The sequence below is a fragment of the Benincasa hispida genome, chromosome 1 (genome assembly GCF_027475165.1).
Source record: "Benincasa hispida cultivar pf3 chromosome 1, pf3_genome.v1.1, whole genome shotgun sequence".
In the NCBI taxonomy this organism is placed as follows: Eukaryota; Viridiplantae; Streptophyta; class Magnoliopsida; order Cucurbitales; family Cucurbitaceae; genus Benincasa; species Benincasa hispida.
In genome coordinates this window covers 93,351,765-93,369,684 of record NC_143478.1, presented here as the reverse complement: position 1 = coordinate 93,369,684, position 17,920 = coordinate 93,351,765, and the positions used below count along the sequence as shown (strand labels likewise).

The window sequence follows — 17,920 nt, the reverse complement described above, 5'->3', positions numbered from 1 at the left end:
TTCACAATCTCTTTCTTCACAACCTCTCTCATGGCAGGGTCAAACGGCACTGCCTCTCTATAGATCTTGTTTTTCCTTCTTCAAAATGAATCTTATGCATGCAATACGAGGGACGGATCCCTCGAATGTCCGCTAAGGTCCATCCCAAGGCTTTTGCATTGTTCTTAAGGATCTAAATAAGTGCTTCCTTCTTTTCTTTGCTCAATAAGGCAGAGATTATAACCGGTAAAATGTTATTGCCTCCTAAATAAACATATTTGAGGTGCACTGGTAACGCCTTTAACTCTAACATGGGTGGTTCTTCCAAAGATGGCTTAGTACGTTGCGTTGTTCATTCAAATAACTTGATTGTTTCAAAATCTGACTCAGATTGTATTGTGGCACAATTTTCCTCCCACATTGCACCAATCCCAAAGTCTTCTTCCTTCGATTCTTCTTGAGACTTGTACCAATGTTCTTCCTGCAGCTCTCCAACATACTGACAGTTTTCCATATCACCTGGGTATTTCAACGCATTGAGAACGTTGAACTTGGCTTGCTGATCGTCAACCCTTATGGTAAGTTCTCCTTTCTGTACAACGATCAGCACTCGCCCTGTTGCGAGAAACGGGTGACCCAAGATGATAGGCACCTCAATGTCAGCTTCATAATCCAATATAATAAAGTCAGTAGGGAAGATGAATTTATCCACTTGCACAAGTACATCTTCTATTTTGCCCTCTGGATGCATTATTGATCTATCGACCAATTGCAACGTAACTGTGGTGTGTCTTACGTTGCCGATATTTAACTTTTTGAAGATTGACAAGGGTATTAGGTTTATACTTGCCCCCAAGTTACACAGCACATTTCTGACTTTTTTTCCCACTATTGAGCATGGCAATGTGAAACTCTCTGGATCTTTCATTTTAGTGGGGATGTTGTTCTGAAAAAGTGCACTACACTCATATGTTAATGCGACCGTTTCATTCTCCCTGATCTTCCTCTTGTTGGCAAGCATGTCCTTGAGGAATTTCACATAGCTCGGCATTTGTTCCAACACTTCTACTAAGGGAATGTTGATATATAATTGTCGGAGAACATCTAGGAACCTCTTGAATTGTTTGCTGTCATCTTTCCTTTTCAGCCAGATGGGAAAGGTGGAAGATCCCGCCATACTTCCTATTCAATTGGTTGTTCATTGAGGTCCTTTGCTTGCTGTGTTTTAGGAGCTGGAGGTTGCGGTGACTTTGATTCTGAGTCTTGCTGAGATTCATTCTTTGTATAGGTATTTTCTTCTGAACTAGTAGTTCTATTGTTTGTGGTTGAGTGGTCATCATTGATGATTGAGTCTACTGGCCTTTTCACTAAATTCGGTACTAGTGGCATGGGGACCGTCATCTTGCCACTTCTCAATGTCATTGTTTGACATTGTTTTTTACCGCGTGGTCCCAGTGCTCCTGAGCTACTGGGCAGCGTACCAGGCGCTCTATTCTTAAGTTCGATCGCAAGCTGTTCAATCTGCACCTCCAAATTTCTAAAGGAGGACGCTTGCGACTGCTTGATTGCCTCGTTCTTCTCAATATATTGTTTCAATAATGTTTCCAAAGACGAGGTATTGGAAGAGGTGTTAGAAGAGGACGGTTGGTCGTATGGTTGTATACTCTGAAAATTACCTTGGCTATGATTCTGATTAAGGAAAACCGGAGGATTACCTCGATTCCCGAGATGACTGTTTTGATGATTACTTTGGCCCCTTGGTTATGATTTCCTCCCCAACTAAAAGTTGGCTGATTCCGCCAACCAGGGTTGTAGGTGTTGTTGAATGATTCATTGTGAATAGAGTATACAGATTGTTGATTTAATGGGCAAACTTCCACTGAGTGCCTTGTTGATTTAACGGGAAAACTTCCACTGAGTGCCCCTCTCCGCATTGAACACAATTTATTGCGGCCACTTGCGTCAGCGCATTGGCATGCGCTGAACTTTAAGAGAGATGTCCTTGCTGAATAGCCATAGTCTGGAGGAGCGAGGTTACTGTGGCCATCTGAACGGCCAAGGTGTTCATTGTATCAGCTGGTATAATGGCACTTTTTGCTCTTCTTCGTTCCGAGCCTCTTTCCTCATACCCGTTATCTATCCACTCATCTGTGTTTCACGAAATGTAATCTAAGATGATCTTTGCTTCCGTATACGTCTTGTCCATTAACCCTCCTGCCGCAGGGGCATCAACAACTGCTTGCGTTGATCGATCCAAGCCGTTATAAAAAGTCTCCATCAGAATGAAATCGGGAATCCCGATGTGCGGATAGTTCTTCACTAATTGTCAGAATCGCACCCAGGCGGTGCTCAAAGTTTCATTTCCCTTCTGTTTGAAATTCAACACATCCCTCCATCTCCTTGTGTTAACGGTTGGAGGGAAGATTTATTCATAAACCTCTCGACCAACTGGTCCCATACATTGATTTCATTTGGCTCTAGTGACTGAGCCCACCTCTTTGCCTCATCCCGCAGTGTATACGGGAAGAGATACAACCTAATTCCTTCAGGAGTCACACCAGGTATGGAGAATGTGTTGCACATTTCTAGAAGCTGGTCAAATGAGCATGTGGGTCTTCTCCTTGTAGACCTCCAAATTGTCCCGCATTTTGGATCATTTGAAGCATGACCGACTTTATCTCAAACCTTGCATTCTCCGCAACCGTGGGTCTTGAAATTCTAGGCGAGAAGTTATAAAGATTTGGCGCCACATAGTTCCTTATAAGGATGTTGCGGTCGGCAGCAAGAAAAACAGGGTCTTGCACTGGCCAATTTACCCCTTGATTCCCATCGGGCCTCTCATTATTATTTGCCATGTTTCTTCTTCGCGTAATTTGATTCTGATGTGCTCGTGCGCGAAAAATACACTTGATCTCTGGGTCAACTTAGAATTCTGGATCAGTTCTAGTACTCACAAACTGTCAGCCTGCTCTTCGCGATAAACAGACAGTACAGCAGAGATTTGTCCTGCAAAATACCACAAAAGTATTCAACACTAACCGTTACCAATCCCCGATAATGGCGCCATAAACTTGTGAGGAATAGAAAATTTTATTATCTTTATCTATATGGACAATGATGAATATGAATGTAATGCAAGTTCATGTCCCCATCTATTGTGCTAATAAATGAATGAAAGTGCTCTATATGCGCTCAAGTGCTTTGCGATAAAGATATTAATGATATACATGGTTGATAGTATTTATTTTCATTATATAATGCAAATGAAGATTAATATATATATATATATATATATATATATATATGTAAAATAAAATAAAACAAAAGGACAAAAAAGTAAAATGGGGATGTCCTCAACTTGAGAATCTGGAAAATCCATGTGTCAGGGGCATCCAAAATTTTTCAGATGCCCTCCGTCTTGGTATCCTAGGATGCCCGAGAATCTTTAGATGTCGGAGTATCTCTACAAAACAAACATGGTAATCTAGATGTCCACTCCATGGGAATCTAGGATGTTCGCAAAACAAAAAGCTCCTAACTTTTGAGTTTGATTTTAATTTAGTCCTTAGATTTCAAAATGTTACAATTTTACCTTTGATATTTGAATTTTGTTTCAATTTAGTCCCTATGTCTCGAGGTTTATACTTTTAACCTCAATTTTTCACTAAATACTCTTTTTCGTCTTTTGGAGTTAATTTATGTTAATAAATTAAAAATCGTTAAAATAATTATAATTAATTAAGTTTCACTATTCTTATCACCTTTAAAATTAAATTTAAAATTTCACTTCTAATTATTTTTAATTAATTAATAGAAATTGATGCCAATGATTAAAAGTAAGTATTTAATGAAAAATTGAGATTAAAAATATAAAATCTTGAAATCCATGGACCAAATTGAAACAAAACTCAGATCTCAAAGGTAAAATTATAACATTTTGAAACTTAGATTAAATTGAAACAAAACTCAAAACTTTAAGAACTAAATGTGTAACATTGTAAAACCTAGAGACCAAATAGAAACTAGAACCGAGACCTCGGGATAAAAAATGTAATATTCCCTATTTTCTATCCTTCAATCCACTCTCTCCTCCCCTGCTTTGACTGCATACCATTCTTCACCATTCCAACTTAAAATAATCCCTCAATTTCCACCTACCAAAGTAATGGCATCACATATAATACAACAGCAGCAGCCTGAACTTCCCAATTTTGAACCCATGCATCTTGCGAATTACGTAATACTTGGCGCAATGGTATAGAAAATCTTAGAGGATTTTTAAGCTGGGATTTTTTCTATGGCGAATTGGAAGGAGCATAGGAGGATTTTTGTTCAATTTCGTTACTTACTTGCCTTAATCGAGAAGAAGAAGCGGGTGAAGAAAGAGGAAGAAGAAAAGAGGAGAGAGAAGACTTTTTTCTTTAATTACTTTTTTAATTGTTGCTGTTTTATTTAAAATAATAAAAAATATCTATATCTAATTAATGTAAAGAATGACTTTTGAAACCTATTAATCAAACTGAAGGACTAAATTAGCCCAATCCAACCTATAGGGATTAAATGCACTTAAACTAAAAATATATTTCGAAATTAGGACCAATAAATTTGAATTGTGATTTCGCAATAAATTATTTTATAATCAATCTTACCAAACGTTAAAAATGACTAAGATTTCCACGAAACACACCCTTAACTATACCCTTTATTATTTGGAGGGTAGGTTTCATAGAAAAAAATAGGGTAGTGTAGAGTATGTTTTAGATGATTAATTAATTTTTTTTCTGTATGTTTTATCGATACACCAAATTTTAAATTCAATTTTGTGCTACTATTTGAATAACCTATTCAATTATAGATTTTTTATTCAATGAAATAAAAAAGTAAAATATTAATGAAATTTTCTCCCCTTGTTTTAAACTTAGGTCAACCACAAGTAAAGACACCACTTTATCATGATAGATGGCTAACCCAAAATTTAGAGAGAATGAAAGTTGTCACACTTTTTAAATTTGAGATTTTTTACCCTTGTCAAATTTGGATGAAATTACCAAAACAAAAGTTCACACATATATATTAGATCTCTTGCCCTCTCTCCTTTTTCCTCTCTCGCTCTCTCTTCTTTCCCTCACTGTTTCGCTCTCCAAACCACGCTTTTGCTCTACAACACAGATTGGATGGAGAGAGAGGTCATCATTGGTGTGGATCAAATGAGGAAGGCAACCACCATGGAGAGAGAGGTCATCAGAGTAAAAAAAAAAAAAAGGGAATTGAGAACAAAGGGGAATAGTAGCACGGATAAAAAAGGCTCCAACAAATCAGCTTCAGCTCTTCAACATCAAAATAAGCATAGCTCAACTAGCATAATATTTGTATTATAAAGCTCGAAGTCAGTGGTTCAACTTTTCCAATCCACATATTGTCAAAAGAAAAAAAAAAAAGCTTCAGCTCTTCAACAAGAGAGACGCAAACAATTTCACTTTGTATAAGTAGGAAAACCGAAAGACTTATAAAAGGATTCCTGGAAAAGGCTTACAGAACAACAATACCATTAAAAAAAATTACCTTTTCTTGCGTCCAGAGGCATCGAGGCCATGGCCAAGTGAACAAGAGGAAAAGATTATATTTACAAAGAGTAAACAAAATTTGTAATAGAAGTGGACTATATATAAAGTACAGCAGCCATAGCACATTTTATAAGGAGAATGACTTTAGCAATTCTCAAATTATATTTTAAGATCAAAAGGGAGTGTGTTATTGTATTGTAATGCCGCCTTGGTTATGGTAAAGAATCAAGAAGCGTCCAATTATTTTGGAAACACATAAAAAGAAAGCCTAAGAAGGATCTGTATCTTCCAAAAGAAGACTCACCTGTGTCTCTAACTGACACGGAAAAAACTCAGATTCCTAACGTTGATGAAGCAACAACTGCAAATAAGACACACAACTTGCAATTAAAACTGCAGCATATTTCGAATTCTCTCTCTCTAAAAGCACCGGTTTATTCTGGAAAAGATGTTTGCAATCAATGATGGTGATCGTCATCTCCATAACCATCTGGCGATCCTCCAGGTCCCACTACTTCCAACTGCGAACACGATTTAAAATTAGAAAAATTTGGCACCCCTAACTAATTTCTAATTGAGACATGAATGTCTTTATCTCATATTCAAGAAGTGGGACAATTAGAAAGAGGGGGAACTAACATTCAAACTTTGATTCTAATCATAATTAGATAACCAACTCGAGCATTACTCAATTGGTTAAGGCATATGTACTCAACCAAGAGGTCAAAGGTTGAATCCCTCGCCTCTACTAGTTGAAATAATAATAATAATAATAATAACAACAACATACATGATGGGACAATCATGAACACAGGAACATAAGTAATTCCTTTTGTAATTGTATAATGTATATACTTTGATCTTTATTACTTGATGTCTCTATGTACTTTGAGCATTAGATGTTTTTCATTACATCAATGAAAAGCTTCATTTCCGTTTAAAAAAATATATAATGTATATATATGTATGTGTGTTTCATCATAACTTATCATGCATAAGGACCGAACTTTTTTTTACTTCAAAAACATGAGGGGGGATTCGGACCCCTATTCCAGCATTCTACATCATGGCAACATTATGTAATAATTACAATAAATCCTCACCACAAAATACTGCGTGCACACAGGGCATTCATGTGGCTCGCCTTTCTTCAGCCGAAACCAGACAACATCATGCTCATCCTCTACAAAATCCAAAAGCATGCAACAGAAATAAGTTGGAAATTCTCGTGTAGAGGAAGAATGCAAAATTTACTTGGGTAAAATTTTGTCAGACTCGCACAAAAATGATGAAAAAGCATGGATAAAAGAGAGGTTGCAAGTACTTACCACCTTCACCTCCAGGGCACCCAACTAATCTTTCATCATAATATGACTTAATAACAGCAGGAGCTTCCTAAAGACATAAGAAAGTAATTAGATTTCATCCAAAGAAATAATCCATGCAACCAAACTTATTCTTTCAGGCACATCCTCTCACAGTATTTCGATGTGAATCAAGAGCAAAACAAGTTACAGGCTTCATTAAATTTGAAGCAAAGTGAACACTCATAAATGAACTGATCACAAAATCAATAACCACCACATAAAGTATTTACAATCAAGGTCATAGAATGCAAAATAAACACCCAACTACAAACAAGACAGAAATGACAAAAGATAGTAATAAAATGGGACTGCAGTAAAAATCCTCAATTAGTTAGTACCAAGGGGCCATAAATATTATGCTACGAGGAGGAGATTTGAACATACACCCATAAGAACAAGCATTGATGAGTAATGCCTGACCACTTGAGCGATGTATGCTCATATCAGCAATGGACCAAAGGTTTGCCTTCAATATATTGTCCCCATTATGCTTTAACAACACCATTTCTAGATGATAATTAAAATAATAAACGGTTGTGGAAGAAAGAAAATTCCCTATCCTACAGTTACTCTATCCCAAGTTGGTGCGTTCTCTGTCGTCAAGATGAATAAAGCCAGGGCCACATTTACATCCACCGTAATTTTTCTTAGACATTGTCTAAGAGTTCCTGGTCTCAAGCTTCAATGGTGTAACTAGATAGCATGAACGGCCACTCAACTCATGAATCTTTTTTGCATAAAAGGAGAGAGAATGAGATATCCTCTAATCAAAAAGTAAAAATTCTTTCCAACTTCCTCTTATAGGTTTTTTCATTTTTCAGTATCCCTATTACAATATTTTAAGAAATACATCAGCCATGTCTTTTTGAGGGTTCAGATAGGAAAATGGGTTCTCACCTTGTTAGATGAATTATGGTCTGTGGTCTCTCCCCTCTTGAGATAGGAGGTCTAAACATTTGGAATAACAAACAGAAATATTTTTTTCTTCTTTGAAAAAGGTTATGGAAATATCCTAGCAAACCTAGCTCTCTTCTGTATATTTGATTGCTAACAAACATGGAAAGGACTTCACCAGGCAATTCAGAACATAATATTCCTAGGGCACATAGTTCTCTTCAAACTAAGGCAGTTGCTAGCAAACTAAGGCAGTCACACATTCACTGGATAATTCACAAAAGGAAGCTCCTATTCTTTCAAGGAGATGTTTATATGGCTATATGAGGTTGCTCACTAGAAAGGAGCAACCTCATATAGAGAAATTGGAGAAATTTATTTTCAAAATAAAAATGACAGATAGAGAAATTGGAGAGTGGGCTATCTTTGGTAGCAGGTTAGATTCAATTCATGCTTCCTTAACCAGGCTTTTCAGGAGTTCCAAATCTCACTTCTTCTAGTCCTTTTTCATTGAGCTTCCTAAATCATACTTTGGGTTTTCAATCATTTTCCTGGATTTATACACAATATTTCGTACAGCAAGCTACCTATAAATGGAAGGTGTTCCCTCAGTCAATTTTCCCTCAAAGGATCAACACAAATGGTGTTGCTCAAAGAACTCTCTCCCCTATATTTTGCCTAAATCGCCTACTTGATAGAAAAATAGTGAAAAACCTGCTGAACAAGTCTTCTTGAACTGCTAGTTCTCAAAGTGGCTGAATAACTAAGGATTTTATTCCTCAAATGTGAACAGGTAAAAGATCCAAGACATGGAAAGAAACCTATGTAACAATGGTATTCTTCCCTTTTCTTGGAAGGTGTGGTTGGAAAAAAGCAGTAGAATTTCCAAAGTCGGAGTCTTGTAGACAAGGATATATGTGGTCCTTGTGAAATTTGTGGCTTCTTCTTGAGCCTCTCATGGTAATTCTCTTTCTTTGTAACTACTGCTTATCTTCAATCACAGAAAAATCTGGGAGCCTTTAGGTAACTTCTGTATATTTCTTTCATCAATGAAATTTGTGTCTAAACAAGGAAAAAATTAAGTTTAAAAAAAAAAAAAAAAGTTAGACAGACCATCAACAGTGAAAAGAGCTAAACATAGTCCAAGTTCCTCCTCAACCAATGAGGCCACACATGACAAACATAAGGTGAAAAAATACACTACCACCCAAAAAACTCAAACTACAAATTTGTCTAAGAAAGTAACGTTGTTTCTCTCTGCCCAAATTGCCCAACAAAGACCTGGAACTACATACATCAGAAGTTGTTCTATCTTTTATTTGTCGATCTTCTTCCAGATATATCCAAACTAAAGATAGCATGCATACCTTTTAGGGTAACCCAAAAACCCTTAGACTCCAATAGCAATTTGGCATGTAAATTATCGGAAAACACACACACAGGCTCACAAGTCACAACATAGAAAAGTATAATTCAACATCTCCTGTTCCTTTATTTATAATAAATAAAACATCAATATGGAGTACGAAGAAAGGGGGGGAAAAGGCCTCCTTGAGCGGCATAAGACACAACCCAAAGTGTGCAAAAATAAGATTAACTGTAAACAGCAAAATATACCTACCTTAGTGCCAAAAGGACCTACAGGGTTGTTTATATCAAGGATGTCTCTTCCCTGCAAACATAAAACCCATTGAAATGAGACTCACTTTTATAATGAAAAATACTTCGGATGCCAACCAGCTAAAATATTTACGTAAACCAGACTCAGTCCAATATGAGGATTGCCTCAGAAAATTTAAGCCCACGAAAAACAACATGTTGAGTAGAAGGTTTTGGGTCGTATCATATGGCACCTATCATTCCAGAACCTTCAGCCTAACAGACCCAGCAGCAGGTTGCTGACTCAGCTTGTGCATGTTTAATGTTTGCTCAATCCTTCTGTTGAACCTTTTAGCACACGTGTTCATTGGTTGTAGGCTGCCTCTTTTTTTAGTTGATTATTACACCTATACCTCTCTATAATCTATCTACATATTTGAAATAGAATGAGCTAACATCATCAGGATTCGTATAGAAACTTCTTTGACAAAAAAATATTTTGATATCCGTGAGTATTCGGGCCAACTTACACGTACCTCGACTAATTTTACATACAACTCATTTGATCCTATAACATTTGAGTGTCAAAGAAACTTATAGGAATTTAATTCCTAGGTAGTGGTCACCATGGCTTGTTTGATAAATGACCATCCATAAATATAAATAAAACAATGTACGCAGAGGTTTGAAATTGACATTCTCATGAAAATGAATGAATCAATTAAGGTATAGTATAACTACAAGTATTCCACCTGATATCCTTTTTCGGCAATTGATTGAAAGCATCCTTTACCTATTTTCGGTCCATATGCCGCTGTTTTTGTTTTTTCTTTCTTTTTTCAACATCAACTCGGAAAAACGAAATCACGTATCGAAAAAGAACAAAAATCACCTCGAGCGCGGCTTCAAGCTCTTCACGCTCGTGTCCGGTTGCAATCGGCATTACATCCTCAACATTCTTTTTCAGACCAGCATCAACAGCTAATTTACACAAAATCAAAATATTAATCACACGAGACCAAATCCACGTCCGTACTCATACTATAGATCCATGTTCACACACGCGGTGACCGAATGTAAAATAAGTAATAATCCATGAGTTATGAATATGAAATACGGAGAGGGGAATAGGATCTACCAGCCTCGGCACTGAAATGGCGAGCGAAGAGCGAAATGTAAGGCGAGGGAGAAACATAAGATGAAGCAGCAACAGCAAGTCGTGAGGCTGTGGAAATGGATACCGACGGAGCCGTCGATGATGAAGGAAGACGTTTTAGGGCATTGAGCTGCAAAGAGAGCAATCTCCTCCACATGGTTGGCGATTCTCCGGCTATGATCTCAGGTCACACCTCTTCGACGGCGAATTGATTAGCTTTTTCCTCTCTCTTCTTGAGCGGTTTCCTTTTGGAAATGGAGAAATGTGTAAATAAGTCAAGAGGAGGTCCGGCTCCGCTGAGAGTGGTTATTCCTGATGATTTGGTACGAGGGTTTTACGTGACACGTGCCGCAGGGGATTGCTTTTTCTTTTTCTTTTTCTTTTCTTTTTTATTTTTAAAAAGATCAATTTTTTTTATAGTATAATAACTTCGAGGATGGAGAATCCAACATTCGACTTGATCTCTAGGAAGAAAGGTTATGCCTATTGCGGTTGAGCCAAGCTCAAAAAAATAATAAAATTTGACCATAAACTTATGATCTTATATTGATTTGATCTAGTGATCCAAGGATGTGTTTGAAATACATTTTCAAGTGGTTAATCTAAAAAATAAGTTATTTTGAAATAAATTGAAGTGTTTGACAACTACTCAAAAATAGAGCTTCTCGAGTATATTTTAATAAGTTTTTATCAAAAACGTTTAAATAAAACTATTTGAAAAACATTTTTTTTCTAAGTCAATCTAAATAGGTCTTAAGACTTAGTTAGAGATTATTGTAGCTTTTTTAGGGTGTGTTTAGAATACATTTTCAACTATTTAATTTAAAAAATAAGTCTTTTTTTTTTTAAGAAATTGAGTGTTTGGCAATCACTCAAAATAGATTTTTAATATATTTTAATCCGTGTTTATCAAAAAGTATTTAAATAAAAATGAGTCTTTTGACAAATACTTTTTTCTCAAGTCAATCCAATCGGGTCTTACAATTGTACTTTCAGAAAAGTCAATTGTAATATGAAGTAAATTAGTGTTTGGTAAATTTCAACTTTAGACATGAACGAGTTGTCTATAGTGTTTGGTAAATAAATACCAGTCTCATTTGACCATTATTTAGGTCTTGTTTTGTAACCATTCCCTTTTTTTTATTGGTCTTTGAAAAGTAAGTCTATTTTTTCCCTTTTTTTTTACAATAATTTGCATCTTTCTTTAATAGAATTGTTGAATTCTTAGCTAAATTTTCAAAACAAAGATAAGTTTTTAAAAGCTACTTTTTTTAGCTTTTAAAATTTGACTTGTTTTTTAAATTATTAATAAAAAGTAGATAAAAAATTAAGGATTTTGGAGGTGAAAATAGTGTCTAAGCTTAATTTTCAAAAATAAAAACAAAAAATCAAATAGTTACTAAACGGTGCCTTAGTTTTTTTATTTTGGTTTTCTGTTATTCGTTTTCAATTTTAAAAAATTGGAAAAAAAACTCAGACCAGATTGGTTACCATTTTTTTGTTTCCAATTTTTAGAAACTGGAAAAAAAAAAAGTTTTATAATTTTGTTTTTGTTTTTTTCCCTAGATTTTTTTTTGAAAAAAAAAAATTTCGATGACTTTCTTAGTTTTATGTTTTTAATAAAATAAAACCAAACTATTTTTACAATAATTTTTCATCTAATATAAGTACATCCTTATTTTAATTTTTAAAAAAAATAATATCAATCTATTTAAATAGAGAAATTTTCACATATTGAAAAAATATCAAACTATTTCAGAAATAGCAAAAAAAAAAAATATTGATAAACATTGATAGACTTCTATCAACGTTTATCAGTAATAAACTTATTAGTTTCTATCACGGATAAACACCGATATACTTTTATCCGTCTCTATCAGCCTCTACAAAAAAAATTAAAATTTAATTATTTTGTGTAAATAATTTTTCTTATTTTTCTATTTAAAAAAATCCCCATTTAAATACATTGATTACTCACAAATAAAACGAAAGAAAAATAATAAAAACAAGTCTATCAATAAAATATACGAAAATAATTTTATTTTTGTAAGAGAAAATTATATGAGAATAAAAAAAATGATAAGACACAAAAACAATTAATTGGAACACAACACATTATTTCTTTAAGACAATTTTGTTTCTTCTATGGTGCTCAAGATGGGACGTACAATCGTCTCCCAAGATAAGACACATTATTATCTATTAGACTTCATTTGTTTTGCAGGTTTTCCTATGAGATTTTAGATAGACATTTAATATCCCTGTTTATTTTACATAATTCCACTTTTTAAAGCCCATAATATTATTATCGAGAGAACTTTAAAACTCAACTGACATGGGTTTTTTAATACCCTGCAAAAGTATGAGATTTTTATGTATGGGAGATGAGTAGTAAAAATATAGCTTAATTAATTAATAAATTAATAGTTGGAGCAGAATATAGTCCCCTCCCTTATACTTTTTATAGAGAATTTATTGTACTTGAAGCTACTTCCTCAATTAAAGCAACTGTTGATGGAGTTTCTGCTACTTCTACACCTAAAATCTCATATTTCAGTCCCATGTTCGGTGGAGTGCAAATTTTACTGCAAAAAAACTTTGACGAAGAAAACAAGAAATCGTTTCTTTTTTAATATCTAAGTTCTACACACATTGTAGACAACAAGGTCATGCCCGTCATGAATGCAAAGTGGCAAATAAGGAACCTAGTGTCAACCTGTCATCGAGAATGGCCTATGTTCTAAGAACCAATGCTACCCAACACCTACCACTGAAGTTAGCCTTCGTGATTCAGATGTTGCTATTGTTGACATGCAAACCATTGAAGATGATCTTCAGGGCGAAGGGCTTGAACCAGACATAGAAATGTCACTATCGTGTGGGGAGTCAACACTCGAGCACATAGATTGCCATCTTAGAGTTTGTATGCTCAATTATTCATTACTATTAATTGTAATTAACTATTAAATATAAATATATTATTTAGACATAATAAATTTCAATTAATATTTTTACCACTAATATATTATGCTATCGTAACTATTTAATATAAGTTGTTATTATTAATTATCAATATTCTAATTACTTATTTATTAATTTAATTATGTTTAATTAAAAAGTATTTATGTATCTTTTATTTTATTAACTAAATAATTAATTAACATAGTTCACACGAGATTTTCAAAGGAATTTAATTTGTCTATTTTTTGTATTGATTTCAATATAATAAAGTGGATAAAATCTTTAATATTTGATCCTTTGATGATTTCTCTGAAACAAGGGATAAAAGTATAAAATTTCTAATTCTTCAATATTTAAGGAGTTGCTTTGAACTTCAATATTCTAGAATTCAAGAAAGTTTTAATCTTCCAAGTCTCCAATATTTAGAAGGTTTGTAAATTTGAAATCGATTTAAGCTTCAATCTTCTGAAATTCAAGGAAGTCCTAATCCTCCAAGTCTTCAATCCTCAGAAGGTGATAATCTCGAGATCGATCAGAACTTTCAAGTCGACCTTAATCTTGATCTCCAGAGCTTCAACGCTTCGTTACAATTTTTCAACCTCTCCCTAAATGAAAGGTAAGATCTCTATTTATGGGGGATTTCCATGGGTTTTTTGGTGGGCTTGGGTCCCATTTGTTTTTGAGCTTTTGGGCTTGGGCTCAACTACTTTTTGGGTTTGGGTTGAGCATTGGCTTGGGTTCCATCTTTTTTTTCGATCCAAATTTTTCACTGTGGGCTTGAATTGGATCGGATATTGGACCCGAGCAATTTTAGTTACTCGCCCCGATCCAATTTATGATTTAAAGTCAATTGAACCTCCAGCGAAATTTATCAATCGTGGTCTAGGTCTCATCATTGTTGAAGTTGATAAGCCCCTTATTGTGATCAAATGTTTGGATGGAAGACACGTGACATTTTATAATTGGACGAAATTTATTCTCCCATAAATGCCCCATTTTTTAAATTTATGCACATTCATGTGCAGATGAATTTCAAAACATTGTATGATTTGAGTAATGATTTCAATTTCTTTTATTAAAATATGAATTTAGTTCATACTTTGATTTTGCATTTCACATATATGTGCATCCACGGACTAAAATGTTCAAATTCATAACTGGAATTTTTTAATGTATGTTGATACATAAGTTTAATTTTAGACTTTATTATTAATTTTGGATATGATTCAAAATTAATAAATGAGAGAACGAAATATTTGAAAGAAGTTTAAATATTAATTTAATATGAATAAAATTCATATTGAAAACTATAGGTTAAAAATAATGGGCATTAGATGCGCATTAAAACTATAGGTTAAATGAGAGAATTTTTTTTAATATGATTGAAATGGAAAATTAAATTAAATATATAATATTTAATTGGATGATTAATTAATTGAAGAATTAATCAATTTAATCAAATATAAATAAATAAATAATTTAATTTAATTAAACTGATTAAATCAAAACTATAGGTTAAAACTAATACACATTAGATGCGCATTAAAACTATAGGTTATGTAAAAGGAACCATTTAAATGGTTATTGGTTTTTATTTATTTAGTTAAATTAAATAAATAGTTTTATTTAATTTTAATTAAATAAAAATTTACTAGAGATGTGGATGAATCCTACATCTCCTCACTTCTCTATCTCATTCTCTCTTGTATTAAAAAAATGGAAAAAGAAGAGCAATTTTTTTATCTCTCTATTTTTTTGGTAGAAGCAAAAATTCTCTTGTGTATTTCCCAAAATCCTCCAATTTCTAAAGAGGACCACAATTCTCAAATCCTCAATTTTCCCGTAAGAATAGGAAGACTCCAAGTGGTGGTGCCCATTCCCAATTCGTACAAAGAATTCCACAGAATTCACAAAAGGTTTGCAAGGTTGGGTTTCTTCTCTTTGTAAGTTTTGTTTCTAGAATTGGATACTTAATCTATTTTGATATGTAATTTTTATTTTTAATTTTTATTTTTGATTTTAAATGGAATTTTGAAATACGTTTTCGATTTTGTATGTTACGGCTTCTATTGTATCTTAGAGCTTTCATCCCTACACCCACATCTACTATCATAACTGTTCGGTGTGATGCTTCTTCACTTGATTGATCAGAAGGTGGAGTATGCTTATTGATTGCAGAACTTTCTCTAATGACAATTCTACCTTGTGGTTGTTTTCAAGTTTGTTTCCATATATTCCTCGCGATCTCAAAGGGTGGCAGCTCTTCAGATTGTTGAATCTCCTTACTACAAGAATTATGGGCTTTAATGTCAGTTTTAAACTGACATTAAAGGGCTTTATTGTCGATTGTCAATCAACATTAAAGTTCTTTAATGTCGGTTGTTAACTGAAGCCCAGAATCCATTGAAGCCCTTTAAACCGACATTGAAGCCCAAAATCTATGTCCGTTTTTTTTCAATTTTTTTTAAATTCTGTTGTCGAATCCATTTTTAATATCGGTCAAAAAGTTAAAAACGATATTATATGTCTCGTGTTGGGTCAGGAAATATTCGTCATTGCTTTTTATTAAAAAAATATAAAAAAAAATTTGTATGGCAAGCCATCAATATTTGTCTTCCACCTATGAATTCATTGAACTCAAACCTGAAATATAACAATAGACAGAATAATACATTCTACCACAAAACTAAATACAAAGTTACCTGCAATGAAGCACACTTCTATAATAATTTATCCACAAACAAGAATTAATATTTCCAATTCGTTATATATACTCATCAAATATGAAATAAACATACTAATCACCAACACTTGTATATTGATAACACGTTTTCATAGAACAATAATTATAATTATCAACCACCTCTATAATAATCATTCATCTCATTCAAAAATATCAATCAGTACTCCAGGAATACTTACACCAAATACCTCATAAACAAAAAAAATTATACATTAATCTTCCAATAAACAGATCATGATTAGATAAATTTGCATTCATTCTAAGCTAGCATTTACATTCTATTAAGATAAAAAAACAAGAAGTACATCCTTACACAAATCGGGCAACAAAACTTGTCCATTGGGTTCGAATTACATCAATCTCTCTTTGGGTATATGTATTTTTTGTATTGAACTACAAAGAGAGAAAAAAAAAGATAAACTAAACATAAGTTTACATCCATTTATTAAATTAAAGCTAGTATATAAAAAATAAATAATTTACGTACGAGGTTAATAATGGGAATAGTAGGATTATGCACTATTTCGTGTATATACTTTTGCACATAGTACCCGCATCCTACAGAATCTAGTTGACGGGGGCACTGCATATAAAGAAGTTGAAAACAATTATTTTTATGTTCGAATGAACATAAATTGTTAAAAGTGAATGCAAATTTACCTTTATAGGTTTCCATTTTGGAGAAGATCGATGGTGTTGAAAATCGTGCTTGGCTTACCATATTTTCAATCCACTAAATAGTTTGAAAAGATTAGTTAAACATAAATACTTCAATTAAGAGCTAAGAAAGTTCAACTACACTTACATATTTATAACTCCATGAAAATCCTCTTGAACCTTACTTCGAATAGAGTCCAAAATATAAACACAATTTTCTTGTAGATCGATTACAATCAATATCCAATGATAACTATAATAAGCAACAATTTTGAAATATTAGTACACGTATAATGCAAATAAAAATAACTAAAGAACTTGTATTTACTTACCCTGTGTTATATGGAATAAGGACTAATTGGTCCAAATTAGCCAATTTTAGTTGGTTGGCTAAATTTCTGGGTCGAATATCTTGAGACTTCACGTGTGGCAATATTCCTGCTTGATCAATTATAAAAAACTTCTTCGTAATATCACGACCATATTCATCTCAAAGATACCTAAACAAAGTAAAAGTTATTATTTAAACATGAAACAAAATATACATGAGTGAATCTAGATGAGTAATACTTACGCAATGTATGTCAAAATACACATGTAACCTATTTCAACCATATTGCAATATTGGATCAGATCATTGCGGCCTAAATAAACAAATTTGTCTCTTCCAAATATATGCTCGTTCAAATTGATGCAGATCATGTCTATATCGTTCATGCATGTTATGCATGGCATGTCCGTTCAAGAGTTTGATGGTACCATTGGCGTCAGTATATTTGGAGGACTAGCCGAAGCTCTTAATTGTTGAATGGTCCTACCATAACCAAAGTTACAAAAATTCAAAGTACGAAAAATAATAAATAACCAAACTCATATACTGAAAAAGAGACATACTTTTTTCTCGTCAAGCACAACTACAAGTTTACAAGGCCATGTTACAAAGTTGCCCATTGTTTGATTTAAGGACTCTATTTTTTCCTTCATAGGAATTGGTATAGGC

General features: G+C 33.6%; 1 protein-coding gene across 1 annotated transcript; it reads right to left on the bottom strand.

Moving 5' to 3' along the window:
• Nucleotides 1–5,668: 5,668 nt before the first annotated feature.
• On the bottom strand, nucleotides 5,669–10,873 carry LOC120070295 (cytochrome c oxidase subunit 5b-1, mitochondrial-like). The gene is made up of 6 exons (XM_039022213.2): nucleotides 10,542–10,873; nucleotides 10,296–10,384; nucleotides 9,426–9,476; nucleotides 6,872–6,938; nucleotides 6,647–6,726; nucleotides 5,669–6,064 (listed from the first exon to the last, which is right to left on the bottom strand). The coding sequence occupies exons 1-6, from the start codon at nucleotides 10,714–10,716 to the stop codon at nucleotides 6,002–6,004; spliced, it is 525 nt and encodes a 174-aa protein (XP_038878141.1). The 5' UTR covers nucleotides 10,717–10,873; the 3' UTR covers nucleotides 5,669–6,001.
• Between the last annotated feature and the right edge of the window lie 7,047 nt (nucleotides 10,874–17,920).

Excerpts from the sequence above, each read along its gene's own strand:
- LOC120070295 (XM_039022213.2), bottom strand. The coding sequence starts at position 10,716 with ATGTGGAGGAGATTGCTCTCTTTGCAGCTCAATGCCCTAAAACGTCTT. Across the intron at positions 10,385-10,541 it reads CCATTTCAGTGCCGAGGCTG|CTGTTGATGCTGGTCTGAAA; the intron begins GTAGATCCTATT and ends TGTGTAAATTAG. Across the intron at positions 6,065-6,646 it reads TGTGCACGCAGTATTTTGTG|TTGGAAGTAGTGGGACCTGG; the intron begins GTGAGGATTTAT and ends TCGTGTTCGCAG.